Source organism: Saccopteryx leptura, chromosome 2 (assembly GCF_036850995.1).
Source record: "Saccopteryx leptura isolate mSacLep1 chromosome 2, mSacLep1_pri_phased_curated, whole genome shotgun sequence".
NCBI lineage: Eukaryota > Metazoa > Chordata > Mammalia > Chiroptera > Emballonuridae > Saccopteryx > Saccopteryx leptura.
Window position 1 is genome coordinate 180453626 of NC_089504.1, and position 16400 is coordinate 180470025.

The 16400-nt window shown below is 41.1% G+C and overlaps 1 protein-coding gene and 1 pseudogene across 14 annotated transcripts in view; one reads left to right on the forward strand and one right to left on the reverse strand.

Annotated features, from left to right (window-relative positions):
• ERC1 (ELKS/RAB6-interacting/CAST family member 1) overlaps positions 1–16400 on the reverse strand; it is a 544893-nt gene that overhangs the window by 246802 nt on the left and 281691 nt on the right. For 10 of the 14 annotated variants that reach the window (XM_066369487.1, XM_066369485.1, XM_066369491.1 and 7 more), the window contains one exon: positions 8690–8821. The exons of the other annotated variants lie outside the window; for them this stretch is intronic. In XM_066369487.1, coding sequence (XP_066225584.1) covers positions 8690–8821 — 132 coding nt within the window. The remainder of the gene's footprint in view (positions 1–8689; positions 8822–16400) is intronic. 14 annotated transcript variants of the gene reach the window in all.
• LOC136393934 (thymosin beta-4-like) lies at positions 2513–2693 on the forward strand (annotated as a pseudogene).

A 16400-nucleotide genomic window follows, 5' to 3' on the forward strand; every position in this document is an offset into this window, starting at 1 on the left:
TGTTTATGAGTATACTTTTCTGCAATAAGAATATGTATATAAATGTAAATTTCATAATTATAAATTTTCCTGTGCTAATAAGTCTGTTAAAACTCTTTTGCATTATCATTACAATTACTAGAATAATACAATAATCACAATTAATATAAATATTAGCTATTTTGAGACTATTAGACATGAAAAGTGAAATGTTATTAAAGTGTATCTTATAATTAAACATTTATTTTAATGAGATTAATAGAACTTGTATTTTTGTTAGTTTAGATATCCCTTAATATTATTTATTGCTAAAAAGACCCAGAGTTCAGTGTCAATTTCATGGAATGTTTCATTTTCACAGTTGTAAGCACTAACAAACTTTCATATAAATAAATAAATAAGAATTAAAGAGTTTTTATTATACCAATATAACTCAGTCTTTTTGTACTTCTTCAGAATTATATGCCTCAAATCTCATACTAGTCTACCATCAGAAATTATTTATAATGCATGTGGGAGTCTATCTCTGCCTCCTCTCCTCTCACTAAATTAAAAAAAATTATTTAAAATTATCTCTGAGCTGGCAACTTAGTTAGGTTGTTCCTCAGTTCCGTTGAAAACCAAGAATTGTGAACAATCTGATTTTTCTCATCCATTTCTCAAGACCAACATTTGAATTGATTGCTGCTGTTGTTCCAGAGGTTTTTTCCCTCCTCAGAGGAAATAGGAAAGTAAGATTTAAGAGAGGTCTGCCTATCATAGTGAGGGAAGCATGACTCTGAAGAGGGAAGAATAAAAGCGAGTCTGTACATCTTAGGTGCCTTCTTGAGGAGATCAGTCTGAGGGAAAAGTATGTTTAGAAGCAGAGGAGCTGTGCCTTGTACCCTTTGGGGAAATGTTTGTACATTTCCAGCCATCTGATCTTGCTTTCACGCTAAGCCCTGTTGGATCCATTTCCAACTAGCAGCCAAAATAAACTTTTAAAACCATAAATCAGGAAACACTCTAAAAAACAAAAACTATTAACATTATCTAATGAGGCCCTGGATGTCGTGTGTCCTTCCTGCCCATCAGTCAGACTAGTTGTCCTCACATGTGTCCAAGTTGTTCCCACCTCACCACCAGCACAAGTGTTGGCTCCACCCCATTCTTCACACAACAGCTTCTCTTCCTGCAGGACCCAGGTTAGATGTTACTTTCTCAGAGCACGCTCTCAGCACTCAATCAAAACACATTCTAACTTCTCCAACCTCCTTCAAATTATTGGCTATCACAGAAAATCTGCTTTATCCTTAGAACTTTGTGATGACTTGTAATTAAATGCTATTTGCCAGGTTAGTGCCTGGGTCCCCTGCAGCTGCTTTGCTCATCATGATTTCTTACCCAGGACCACTACGACACCACTGATACTCAATAAAGATCTGCTGAATGAATGAAGCAGCAGCAAACTCATGGATAAGTATTGTTCTCTGGTTAAAATGCTTCAGTAGTTCTCCATTGACTTGACTATAAAAAGCAAAATTCCACAGTATAGCAGGTCCTCAAATAATGTTGTTTCATTCAGTCATTCCATTGCAACATTAATGAGATGCCACAGGAACTTAACTCTTGTTTATTATCAATCAGCCTATGGTAAAATTGGTTAAGTTTCATTCACTTAAAGTCACAGAACCTATTGATGACATTCAGTGAGGATGTACTGAATAAGATTAAATATGCTTCAGCATGACCTGACTGCATGCACTCCCCTCTCCCTTCCTCCGCCCTCTCTCCCAGCTTGCCATTCATATTTTTCCTGAACTGTAGCTGCTAATCACCACTTAAAGCTCACTGGATGCTTCCAGCTTTTACCTATGCTCATCCCTCTACATGTAATACATCAAATATCCTTCACCTCTTCTTTGTCTAACTTTTTCCTTTTGAGGCTCACCTTAAGCATCAGCCATCTCCTCCAGGAAGCCTTCCATGACCCTCCAATCTGGATTATATGCCTGCCCTTCCATGCTATCCTTGAAGCTACTCTATTCAGATCACTACCATGCTACTTATTGAATGAAGCTGTAATAACAGTTTTTCTTTCTTCAGATGAACTTTTGAGGCACTGCTTAGTGTAGCAACATATTCAATAAATGTTTATAGAAAAAATAGCATAAGTAAGAGGATCATTATTTTATTTTGAGCATTATTGCCATTTAATTTTAAAATGAAGAAACTATTATAAATATTCAGATTAGTACAGAATTATGTTTATAAAATCAAAGAATAAACTGTCCACTCTGGGAAGAGCTGGAAGTCTGAAGGCGGGGGGGGAGCTGGGGAGCAAGGCTGCAACTCCGTCACCACACACCATCCTCTGTGGGCTGCCAGGCGCCGGGGCTGCTGCAGGAGTGCCACCTGCTCTGGGCATCATGGTGACAACTGCTGTATAAGTGACTGGGTAGATCGGGAGCCAACAGAGAATAGGAATTTTTATTTTCAATAAATCTTTAAGAATAAAAATAAAACGGGACACTCAGCAGCAGCTGCTGCAGAGATGGAATGCCACTTGCTCCTGCATCTAGCTCCGCTTCCTATGCAGCCACCGTCTGACAAACCAGATAGGGTGGTGACTGAAAAATTTGATTAAATTGAAGATCAAGATGGAAACACATGAGAAAAATCCGCTACCTTCAAAGGAAACAACTGAACAGAAGGAGCAAGATGGTGAATCATAAGGAGGTGCATGTAGCACTGTCCACTCCACAAAGCACTGCCTTCCTGTTGTGCTCTTTTAGTTGTTTCACAGTGAGATGCCTATTTTCCCAGCACAGAACCAAGAACTGCTGACAGTGAGGCTGCGCCCACCTCTCCCACCTGCCTGCTGGCTGACAGGAAGGAACAGAACCTCCATGTTGGTGAAGGAGGAGGCTGGTGGAACCACAGTGAAAGCTAGCTACAAACCAAGCTGGTCTTGTACGCTATAAAATGCAGTTTAATCAAGACTGCCATTTTTTTTTGGTTGTTCAAATTATTTTAATTATTAAAATGTATAATTTTTAATATGCCAATAAAGTTTAAAGACCTGGATTTAAAAAATTATGTAATCCTTAAAAATGTTCATTAATCTATACCTAGCAAATCAACAGTAAAATCTTATGATCTTCTAGGTAGAAAATTTACACTTCCCTGGCCGGTTGGCTCAGCGGTAGAGCGTCGGCCTGGAGTGCGGGGGACCCGGGTTCAATTCCCGGCCAGGGCACATAGGAGAGGCGCCCATTTGCTTCTCCACCCCCAACCCCTCCTTCCTCTCTGTCTCTTTTCCCCTCCCGCAGCCAAGGCTCCATTGGAGCAAAGATGGCCCGGGCGCTGGGGATGGCTCCTTGGCCTCTGCCCCAGGCGCTAGAGTGGCTCTGGTCGCAGCAGAGCAACGCCCCGGAGGGGCAGAGCATCGCCCCTGGTGGGCGTGCCGGGTGGATCCCGGTGGGGCGCTTGCGGGAGTCTGACTGTCTCTCCCCGTTTCCAGCTTCAGAAAAATCCAAAAAAAAAAAATATATATTTACACTTAACATATAAGACAAATAATGTCAATATGGTAATATGAAGAAAATGAGTATCACTATCAAAAATGAGCCTTTAAAATAAAAATGAGAACTCATGTGCAAATGTTAATTATATTGAGAGGATATATCTTTACTCAAAATACTCAAAAACATTCTTTAGGAACAAAATAAATTCACTTTATTAGGCAAAAAGAGAAAGTCTCATTACTTTTAAGGCATTTTTAAAAATTAGTTACCAATTCATTTTAAAATGGCTCCCTCAAAAATAAATTTACTCTCAAAGTATACCAGTTGTAAGGTCGGTGGATAGAGGGATGGTCACGTGGGGAACCTAGGCCCGCGAACTTTGGCTAGGACCGCCCACAGCCAAGCACGCCAAAAGAAACTTCCTAGAAGTCCTTGGAAAAAAAGCGACTGACTTGTCAGCCAGTGAGATTTCTCATCATATTAGCCCGACTTCCCTAGAGGGATCCCTTTTTTTAAATATACCCATGCAGTCTCTCCGTGCGCGATTTTCCTGACCTCCATCTTCCAGGCCACTGAGTCTCGTCCGAGGAACGCTGTGTACTGAATAAAGCCTTTTGAACTTACCACACTTGGTGGCTCCGAGACCTGTTCCTTCCTTCTCAGTGGGGAAAAAATACCTTACACCAGTGAAGACATTCTTATCAAATGCAAAAAACCCCAACAAAAACAAACAAACACCTGGCCGGTTGGCTCAGCGGTAGAGCATCGGCCTAGCATGCGGAGGACCCGGGTTCGATTCCCGGCCAGGGCACACAGGAAAAGCGCACATTTGCTTCTCCACCCCTCCGCCGCGCCTTCCTCTCTGTCTCTCTCTTCCCCTCCCACAGCCAAGGCTCCATTGGAGCAAAGATGGCCCGGGCGCTGGGGATGGCTCTGTGGCCTCTGCCCCAGGCGCTAGAGTGGCTCTGGTCGCAACATGGCGACCCCCAGGATGGGCAGAGCATCGCCCCCTGGTGGGCAGAGCGTCGCCCCTGGTGGGCGTGCCGGGTGAATCCCAGTCGGGCGCATGCGGGAGTCTGTCTGACTGTCTCTCCCTGTTTCCAGCTTCAGAAAAATGCAAAAAAAACAAAAAAAAACAAAAAAAAACCCCACCCAACAACAACAACAAAAAAACCCATTTAAGTTTACAGCAGCACTGCTGAACTAAGAATACTGCCCCTTGCCTCCTGGTAATTCTGAGACTCAGATATTTTACTCTGTGCTCATTTTAAGAAAATGAGTAAAGGGGGCCAAATATATGGTGACAGGAAATTATTTGACTCTGGGTCATGGGCACACAATACAATACACAAATCATGTATCATAGAGATATACACTTGAAACCTGTGTTGTCATTAACCAGTGTCACCCCAAACAACTTATTTTTTAAAAACGGCCTCTCACACTCAACAAAACACAAAGCCTGCCACAACCTGAGCAGAGAGAATTTCAGAAGAAGAAAACCACTTGGAAAGGAACCCTGGGGTTTCCTCATGGGATTGTTCCCTTTCATCTCTTTATTTGCCAAAATAGTTAGTTGAGAAGACCTCTTCCTTCACAGGATCATTACACAACTTATCTGAATCAGAGGCTCAAGAGAACGCAGCATATAATAGGAACAAAGATACTGTAAGAGATACTGTAAAGAATATAGGATAGGCATCAAGAAATGTTTTCCTTTGACAGTTCTGCCCTGCTCAAACTTTAAAAGGTTCTGTACTTTATTTTAATAAGAGATATGGTCCCCAAACAATTTTACTTTGCGCTTTGAGAAATCAAGATATGCAGATATCCTCCTCATATCAGAGGTAGTCATTCCTTCTCAGAGGCTAAATTTAGGCAAGAGACTGATACATTTTGGACTTGAGAAAGATAAGTATAATGTCCCTAGCCAAAGAAAGCTTCCCCCATTTTAGATATTGAAATGAATATTTGATGCATTCAATTAATAAACAGTGGCTTAGAAGAAACAAAAAGACAAAAAAGGAAAGAAGATGAATGCAGGGGGGGACAATGACTGAAGTTTAACACAACCCCAGAAGTATAAAAAACATGAAAGCAGTTTCTTCATACCTTAAACCACTTAAAGCCTAAATGACTAGTCTCATGCAATATTTCACTCAACAGTTTCAGATAGGCAGTGAGTAGCAGAATGGCACAAAGAAGATAAACAGAGAAGAGAAAAAGAAAAAAACATGCAATTAAAAGAAATTATATATAGCCACTTCGGACGATAGTTTTGCAGTTTCTTACAAAGCTAAGTATAGTCTTACCATATAATCCAGCAACCACATTCAGGTATTTGCCTAAATGACTTGAAATTTTATGTCCATACATAATGAATATGTTTATAGAAGCTTTATTCATAATTGCCAAAAATTGAAAGCAATCAAGACGTTCTTTAATAAGTAAAGAAACAAGTAAATTGCCCTGGCCGGTTGGCTCAGTGGTAGAGCGTCGGCCTGGCGTGCAGAAGTCCCAGGTTCGATTCCCAGCCAGGGCACACAGGAGAAGCGCCCATTTGCTTCTCCACCCCTCCCCCTCTCCTTCCTCTCTGTCTCTCTCTTCCCCTTCCACAGCCGAGGCTTCATTGGAGCAAAGATGGCCCGGGCGCTGGGGATGGCTCCTTGGCCTCTGCCCCAGGCGCTAGAGTGGCTCTGGTCGCAACAGAGCAACGCCCCAAAGGGGCAGAGCATCGCCCCCTGGTGGACAGAGCGTCGCCCCTGGTGGGCGTGCCGGGTGGATCCCGGTCGGGCGCATGCGGGAGTCTGTCTGTCTCTCCCCATTTCCAGCTTCAGAAAAATACAAAAAAAAAAAAAATACAAAAAAAAAAAAAAAGAAACAAGTAAATTGTGGCCCAGTCATACAGTGGAATACAATTCAGAGATAAAGTGAGTTTTCAGGCAGGCCACAAAAAGACGTGGAAGAACCTTAAATGCGGAGGCTAAATGAAAGAAGCCAGTCTGAAGACACTGCATACTGCACGGGCCAAACTGAATGACATTGGAAAAGGCAAAACTACAGAGACAGGAGAAAGATAAGAGACTGGGGAGATGAGGAAGGGATGACCAGGTGGAGCACAGGTGATTTCTAGGGCAGTGAAGCTATTCTGCATGATACTGTAATGGACACGTGACATTATATATTTGGTAAAACTCATAGAACTGTACAACTCGAAAAGTGAACTGAAACGTAAACTATGTACTATTTAATAATGTACCAATATTGGCTCATCAATTTTAACAAATGTACCACATCAATGCAAGACATTAATTAAAAGGGGAAACTGAGGTGGAGAAAGGAGTTTATAGGAACTCTCTGTATTTTCTACTAAAGTTTTATGTAAATTAAACCCTGGCCAGTTGGCAGAGTGGTAGAGCGTCAGCCCAGTGTGTGGAAGTCCCAGGTTCGATTCCCTGTCAGGGCACACAGAAGAAGTGACTGTCTACTTCTCCCCCTCCTCTTCTCTCTCTCTTTACTCTCCTCCTGCAGCCATGACTCAACTGATTCAAGTGCATTGGCCCCAAGCGCTGAGGATAGCTCTGTGGAGCCTCCACCTCAGATGCTTAAAAATAGCTTGGTTGTGAACACGGCCCCAGATGGGCAGAGCATTGGTCCCAGATGGGTCACCAGGTGGATCCTGGTAGGAGTGCATGCGGGAGTCTATCTCCCCTCCTCTCACTTAAATTTAAAATAAATAAATATATATATATACACACACACACACACACACACACACACACATATATATATATATAAAACCAGTTTACATAATAGATTCAAAAATAACACACAACAGTAGTCTATAGTCCATAATGACATGATCTATTATTAATTGCAAAAATTTCTGCACAATCTCTAATATGTAAGACTTGTAACTAACTAATGATTCCTAATGCAGAAAGAAACTTTTGCAGGAAGAAAAAAATGAGTAACATTTTGAAGATAAAGGAAAGTGTGTAAAAAAGATAAAATCAGGCTAAAAAAAGATTCCTCCTCATTCCTGAACAATCCTGTCTGGGAAGCACTCCACTACCCAAATTCTACTCAACCGCACATTAGGAAATACTCAAATAGAATGTAGATGAAGGCACTTATCTGAGGACAGGGCACTGAAAGACAGTCATTCTGTGAACAGATAGATTTTCCTTCAGCTTTGCTAATGCTAATGAGTCTTTCTTTCTACACTTGACACTAAAGAAACTGTATCCTCATGACCAACAGAGTTAGAAGGTTCCCTTGTAGCACAGACTACACTATGCCTCTTTGAATGTACTGGTCTTCCCTGCTGTGCAATTACCTTCACTTACAAGGTAATTACCAGACCACTCACTGGTGGTCTGGTCACCCCAAGGAGGCTACCCCCAAAATTCATGTTACCCTCTCTCATTGAACTCTTTTTGTCACATGTTTAACATTTATATTTTTCCAACAACGAAATAGAAAACAAATAATCACTGAAAAACTGTCATGAGTTTCTCTGTGTAAGACAGGTTCAAACCCTCCAATCATACTCTCAGATTTGAGCCTTCACTGGTTAATACTATTTTGTCCATTCACATCTCCTATCTTTAGTTATTCTTCCAAATAAAAAGTTAAAAGCAAGGATATGAGGATCTAAACAGGCATAGAAACAAATTTTTAAAAGAATAACAAAAGAACCCTTTAACAAGCCACCTCAAAAGACATGCTGATCTGGGACTCATGTGTCATGATAACTTTCATACTTAATATTAACCTTAACTTGTTATAACATAATCTGCTCTTTTGAACAAGCCAGGATATAAAATAAACTATTTTCTATTTAAAGTTAATGTCTTTAACTCAGAAATGTCTGTGCTGTTTTATTTTCTGTAAAAGCAGGGCTGTGCCCAGTTTTGTAACAGAGAAGTTCTATTTCATCGCATCAGATATATGAGCATATACTCATAAATGTATCTGAAATCAGTACCAAATTATTCATGGAGAGACCTCTGCATTAACACAAGTCAATTCTTATATAATAATTTTTCAATTCTCATTTAAGTCTAAGTACTTACACCTGATGAGTGTTTCTGAAACCCTACAAGCATACTTTATGTACAGTTTTCCTGTAGACTACACAGCTTGGGTTTTACCTTTTGTTTAACCAGCTACATTGCCAGTAACTGTATAAAATCGCAGACCTGTTTTTCAGCATTGGTCCTGGCTGATTCCTCTTGTGCTAGCACCATTTCTCGTTCTGCAGTTATCTGTACACTCTCTCTTAATGCTTCTTCCAGCTCTTCAATTCTGTCATCCTTCTTACGGAGACTGTCCTGGAAAACGATGGAAGACTCGGTGAAGTAGACTAATTAGTGAACCCAAGGAAAGCCCTTTATCAAGGGCTATTTGTAGATTAAATGTTCTTCCCTTCAAAAGTAAATCTAGGCCATAAGATATCACAGAGGAAAAAATAAAACGAGAAGAAGTAAATGAGTTGAATAAGTATATTATTTAGAGCAAAGGGTCAAGTTATTAAGCAAGAGAAACATGTAATGGACTACTTCTGCACAACAGAGAGAATAAAATTGTGCTAGGCAGCACAGGTAGCAAGAGCTTGATTACTTAGAAACACAAAGCTATCTCTGAACTACTCTCTAAACTGGCTTACAGCCAGCTCTGATGAAGCCTAATTAATAAGACTCAATGCCAAAACATTCTCGTTTCCAGCGAAGTTAAGCATAGATGAAAAGTTAGGTAAACAGCATGATCTTTCGGATTATAGTCTTCATATAGACAACTACTGGCAAACTAATTTTAAAAAAGAGAAATGAAAAGGGAGTTTTTCCTAATGAATTCAAGAAAGCAAAGTTTTTCCTTAATCTTATATGAGAAAACTGGAAAAAGAAAACTGATATAAATGACTGGTCTGGTTAAGAATGAGCAATTTAGTTTGCCATCCAAAATCCACTGCTGTGATACTCTAAACAAGTTTAAAAAGTAGATTTTGGGGAGGTAACTATGGATTTCTAAGAGATAGACAAGCAAAATCCTATAGGACGTTAACAGATCGTGTAATATGGGAGATCTTAGAATAAGATGGATAAATTAAGCATTCAAGTAGGATGAAAAATTTAACTCACGATGTTACATGCATTTCCTCTTTAGATTCTTACAGAACCAGAAGTTTAAAAAGAAACAAAAGAACAAGATTTGCTAAACCATTCTCTAACTTCCACAATGTTCATGTCACTAAGATATCAAAGAATTTTGTCTTTTATCTGTGATTCTCATTTAATTATACTGTAGTTCACTTGTATAAGTACAAGGTATAAGTAAGTCCTTTTTGACAACTTTGTCTTCAGAAATCTAGAACTTGAAATCTTTCCAGTTTTAAAATGTCAGACTTTCCTTCCAACTTTGAAGAAATGACATCTATATTTAACATCCTTCCTACTAAAATGTTGATAAATCTTTTGCTCTAATTTCTCTCAATTTCAAAACAAATGATATTTAGAGAAGGATATTCACATTTCAGTGATGTATGCTATGTTCATTTTTGTTTAAGTTTTCATTATTCTTGGAGATAATGTCATAAAATACTATGATTTAATCTCATAAGTAAGGGGCTGTTTCACGGGAGCTGTTTAGCTGTATCAGAAAATGCCCTATGTTGAAATCTTAATGCTTTCAGTGTACTTGCCATGGACAGTGGAACCCAGATAGCATTTCTAAAACAATGGCCAAGCAGAGAGTCAGACAGTGATGTCAGTAAAAACAAAGCCCAACGTAGTTTCTAGTAATTCAAATAAAATGAAATATAACAGAAGAACTATGTGGAAAGAGATGGTTTCAATGATCAGTTCATTCAATCCTCTCAAACCTTCCCAGAAATAACTATATTTGTAATGACGTGGGATTGTGAACTACAACTGCTGTAAACAAAAAGGAACAGTAATGTTTCCCATTATCAACTTGTGAATAACTTAATACTACATATATTTTTGTCCAGTCTATTCTACCCTTCACTCTTAAACTGTCTTCTGGGGGATGTCCTGAGAGGTTGCTGTTATCCTAACCTGAACTGAGATTGAAAAAGTAATTCCAAATAAATTCACAGAAGCCAATTTCAAGCAAATGAATTTATTTCCACATGGACTTAAAAACAGCCTGGCCCTTTATCAGTAAAATTCTTTAAGAGAGAGGACAATTAGTAATTGGTCACAATGCAGATAATCAGCACAGATTTTCATGTTAAAAGTTCCCTCAAAGCCAGCAGTGAAATCTGTTCACCAGAAGCGCTCAATGGGCGGGACCATCTACTTAAGGAAAGTTCTCTGGACTTGATGGCAGAGCCTGATTCAAAATCCTCTCTGTCATAAGGATGAAGAACAAAAACCAAGTGAGGTCGCAGATGAAATGAAAAGGAGAGGACTAAACATAATATATTATAAATTGCAAAATATCTCGATGTAAAACTACATATGGAACCATCAGCTCTAAGGAAACTGTATTAAAACCAGGGCAGTAACAAGAAGAGGAAGATAAATACCCTATCACCTTCAACAACGATTTCCATAACTACTGAATCCATCTAGTAAGTAAAATTTGGCTTCACGTTTATTTTCAGAATCTTAATAGATATCTACTATGGTAAAACAAGGAAGTTTTCTTTGTACTGAACTACACCTTGACTCTACTTCATTTAATAAAATATTGAGCCAATGCCAGAAATAAACAGAATCCTTTAGTTCTACAAACATTGGAGCCCTAAACAGATGGTTAGGTCATAACTATAATTATTCTCTCTTGTCTTCACTCTCTCATGAAGATTAATGCAATTTTCTATACTTAGATTATACACACTCTATTTCTAAGTTTAGAACACTAGAGAAAAGATCTTAAAATGTTTTAGAAAGACCAAAATTAATCACCCACAAGGAATAAAAACTGGGAAGGCTCTGGAATTTTTAAGGGCAACGCAGAAAGCTAGAAGACAATTGAAGTAGTGCCTTTAAAATGCTGACAGAAAAAACATTTCTTTCTTTTTTTTGTTTTTTGTATTTTTCTGAAGCTGGAAACGGGGAGAGACAGTCAGACAGACTCCCGCATGCGCCCAACCGGGATCCACCTGGCACGCCCACCAGGGGCAACGCTCTGCCCACCAGGGGGCGATGCTCTGCCCCTCCGGGGCGTTGCTCGGCCGCGACCAGAGCCACTCCAGCGCCTGGGCAGAGGCCAAGGAGCCATCCCCAGCGCCCGGGCCATCTTTGCTCCGATGGAGCCTTGGCTGCGGGAGGGGAAGAGAGAGACAGAGAGGAAGGAGGGGAGGGGGCTGGAGAAGCAAATGGGCGCTTCTCCTATGTGCCCTGGCCGGGAATCGAACCCGGGTCCCCCGCACGCCAGACCGACGCTCTACCGCTGAGCCAACCGGCCAGGGCCTAGAAAAAACATTTCTGATGAAGAATTCTATATCCAAATTATCAATCAACTATGAGGGTAGAATGCAAAGTCTGAAAATTTTTATGTCACATTACAAACACAGAAAGCTACCAGGAATGTGCGCTATCAAACGAAAGAAGTAACCTAGACAGAGGAAGACATGGGATGCAGAATAAAGGGGAAAACCACAGTGAGGGGTGAAGGAACCTGGAGAGTTGCAATAAGCCTGGAGAGATACAGTTCACAGCAGAGAAGAGAAACCTGAGGAAAGATCCCCCCCACCTCTGGTAAAGTGGATGTAAAGATTGCTTGGGTTAATTAACAAGGGACAATGTATAGTAACAGTATCAGGATGTTATAGTTTGAGAAAGGAAACTGGGAATAAACCAGTGATATAAATACAAATAACAAATAAAAAAACAAAAAAACCCAAAGCAATTACCTCTAGGAAAAACTAAATGTATACTAAAGGAATGTAATCATAATATACTATGTGCCTTAGACACAATAATGTAAAACTTGATATTACTATATTAGAAAGATGAAAAGAGAGAAATGTGTATGGTGGCTTGTTTAAAGAAGCTAATTCCTCATCATTGATAATAAGAAGTTAATAGGTAACAGCACTGGCTGGTTGGCTCAGTGGTAGAGCATCAGCCCAGCGTGTGGAAGTCCTGGGTTCAATTCCCGGTCAGGGCACACAGGAGAAGTACCCATCTGCTTCTCCACCCCTCCCCCTCTCCTTCCTCTCTGTCTCTCTCTTCCCCTCCCGCAGCCAAGGCTCCACTGGAGCAAAGCTGGCCCGGGCGCTGAGGACGGCTCCATGGCCTTCACCTCAGGGGCTAGAATGGCTCTTGTTGCAGTGGAGCAATGCCCCAGATGGGCAGAGCATCGCCCCCTGGTGGGCATTCTGGGTGGATCCTAGTCTGGTGCATGAAGAAGTCTGTCTCTCTGCCTCCTCGCTTCTCACTTCAGAAAAATACAAAAATAAAAAAAAGTCGTTAATAAGTAACTAATGTCAAATAAAAAAAATAACAAAACAACAGTATAAGAATGTCATTGGAAAGGTGGTGGTAAACAGCAGAAGAAACAACCAAAAGTGGTTCAAGTGATTTTCTTAGGAAATCAGCAATCAAGGTTAGATAAGAATGAGGTCAATGACTATTATTATTTACTATAAGTCACATAATATTATTTCACTTTGTACATAATATAAATATATATATTGTTCTGAAAAAAACAAAATCAGTTTTGTTTTGTTTTTTCTTCTTTTCCAAGTGAGATGAGAGGAGATGGAGACACAGACTCCCGCATGCGTACTGATTGGGATCCAGCCAGCAACGTCCATCTGGGGCCAATGCTCTGCCCATCTGGGGATATGTTCACTACCAAGCTATTGTTAGTGCCTGAGGTGGAGGCTCCACGGAGCCATCCTCAGTGCCCAGGGCTAATGCACTTGAACCAATCAAGCCACAACTGCGGGAGAGGAAGGGGGAGAGAGAGAGTGAGAGCGAGAGCAAGAGAGAGACAGAGAGAGGGAGGGAGGAGGAGGAAGGGGAGGGGTGGAGAAGCAGATGGTCATTTCTCTTGTGTGTCCTCACTGTGAATCAAACTTGGGACATCTACATGCTGGGGCAACACTTTATCACTGAGCCAACTGACCAGGGCCCCAAAATCAATTTTAAAATATGTTAAAACTCTGCAAATAAATTAAAGAACTCCTAAAAACAGTTATAAATGTGGTGACAGTTTTAGATACTCAAACTCTAAACATACTAGGTTATTTACTGTAGAAAGAGAAAAGTAGACTGAGAAAATAGATTTCAGGACAGCGTTAACTGCAAATAAAAATGGTTTAAGAGAAAAAACATACATGAATTTTAAGTCATTGTGCTCTTCAGTTTTTTATTCACAATCCCCATGAATTTCTTCATGCCAATAATTTTCATGAGTGAGTCAAAATTATGAGAAATTCCCTCCTAATCTTCAGGTAATCAGAGGATATTCCAAGTAACATTTTTTAAAAGGACAATAAAATACAGAGGAGTGACATCAGAGTAATGACAGCATGAGAGATACTCCTGACCTCTCCACTTGAAATTTCAACAAATTAAACAAATATAACACAGCAAAGGAACCCCACCAGGGCTCAAAGGCACACCTGAAAGATTCAAGCATGGAGAGGACTAAAGGTGGGACAGGGTGAGAAGGGGTTAGGAGATAAAATGCAATTGTAAGGCCCTGGCCGGTTAGCTCAGCGGTAGAGCGTCGGCCTGGCGTGCGGGGGACCCGGGTTCGATTCCCGGCCAGGGCACATAGGAGAGGCACCCATTTGCTTTTCCATCCCCCTCCCCTCCTTCCTCTCTGTCTCTCTCTTCCTCTCCCGCAGCCAAGGCTCCATTGGAGCAAAGATGGCCCGGGCGCTGGGGATGGCTCCTTGGCCTCTGCCCCAGGTGCTAGAGTGGCTCTGGTCGCGGCAGAGCGACGCCCCAGAGGGGCAGAGCATCGCCCCCTGGTGGGCAGAGCGTCCCCCTGGTGGGCGTGCCGGGTGGATCCCGGTCGGGCGCATGCGGGAGTCTGTCTGACTGTCTCTCCCCGTTTCCAGCTTCAGAAAAATACAAAAAAAAAAAAAAAAATGCAATTGTAGTGGGCTTTGGAGAGAAGACACCAGGTTTGTATCCGGATTTTTTTTTCTCTGCTGGGCTCTCTAGATTTTGTCTGAGGAGTTTGGAGAGGGAAACGCAGAGTGACTGGGTCTGCTTCTACTGGGAGGAGTGGTGAGATAGAGGGGCAGAGGAAAAATAAACCAAAGCTGCCAGAGCACAAGGTCACAGCCAGTGTTCTTGTGGTCTGCCTGCAGCCCACACTCGGCAGAGACAGAGAAAGCTAAAGTGTGGCCCCCAGCCTCCCAGATCCCACTTTCCTCACCTTGCGGTAAGGAGAGTGGCAGAGACAAACCCCACAGCTAGTTACCCAGAGCCGCTCTCTCCCCTGAAGAACAGATGTACTCCAATTCAGGTACCCAGGTCTGTTGAGACTTGGGAAGGAGCAACTGGAAGTCTGAAATTGCCATTGCTGGAGTCATATGCTTTATGCCACTCACACCAACACGACTGCAGCCCGGCCTACATCTCTGCAACAGCAACATCTCAGTGGACAACCCATGAAATTCACATAGTGAAAAGTTGTAACACAGTGACACCTACTAGAAGAAACAACTCAAAACTAAAATTTATTTTTCTTTCATTATATTTTTTAAAATTTTCAAATATTTTACGGGCTTTTGTTTTGTTAGGGTTCTTTATAATACCACTCTCAAATGCCATCAAGGAAAAAGAAATCGAAAACCATGGCTGCACAAGACAGAGATGTATTTCAAAAAATAAAAATAAAAAATCTCCAGAGAAATATCTCAATTACATGAAAGCCTTGGAGTTAAATGATAGTTCAAAACTGAAGTTCTGAAAATACTCAATGAACTACAAGAAGACACCAATAGGCAACTTAATGAACAAAACGATCACCTTTTGAAACTTTAAAAACAGAGATGAAAACTTAATACGTGAATTGAAGACTAATAGCTAATATAACAAGCCAACTAGAGGAAAGAATCAGTGACATCAAAGACAAGCAACTAGAGATACTACAGAGAGAAGAGAAGAGAGACTCATTAACTGAAAAAACTGAGAGAGTTCTACAAGAATTGTCTGACTTCATCAGAAAGAGCAATATAAGAAAATGGACAGGCCCTGGACAGTTGGCTCAGAGGTAGAGCGTCAGCACGGCATGTAAAAGCCCTGCATTCAATTCCTGGCCAGAGCACACAGTAGAAACGCCCATGTGCTTCTCCTCTCTTCCCCCTTTCCTTTCTCTCTGTCTCTCTCTTCCCCTCCCGCAGCCAAGGCTCCACTGAAGCAACGTTGGCTGGGAGCTGAGGATGGCTCTATGGCCTCTGCCTCAGGCATTGGAGTGGCTCCGGTTGCAATGGAGCAGCGGCTCAGATGGGCAGAACATCGCCCCCTGGTGGGCGTGCCGGGTGGATCCTGGTAGGGTGCATGCAGGAGTCTGTCTCTCTGCGGCCCTGCTTCTGACTTCAGAAAAATAAAAAAAATAAAAAAAAATAATGGATATATTAAAAGAAGAAGAGCAGGAGAAGGGAATGGAGGGCCTATCCAAACAAATTATTGATGAGAATTTCCCAAACCTATGGAATGAGTTAGAGCCTGAAATCCAAGAAGCAAAGAAAACGCAGTTACCTCAATGTAAACACACCTATTCCAAGGCACATCATAATAAAATTGTCAAAGATCAGTGACAAAGAAAGAATCCTCAAGCAGCTAGGGAAAAGAAGATAATAATATATAATGGAAAATCCATTAGATTATCATCACACTTCTCAGCAGAAACTCTACAAGCTAGAAGAGAGTAAACCCAAACTTTCAAAGTACTGAAAAAGAAAGTGACGTCAGAGAA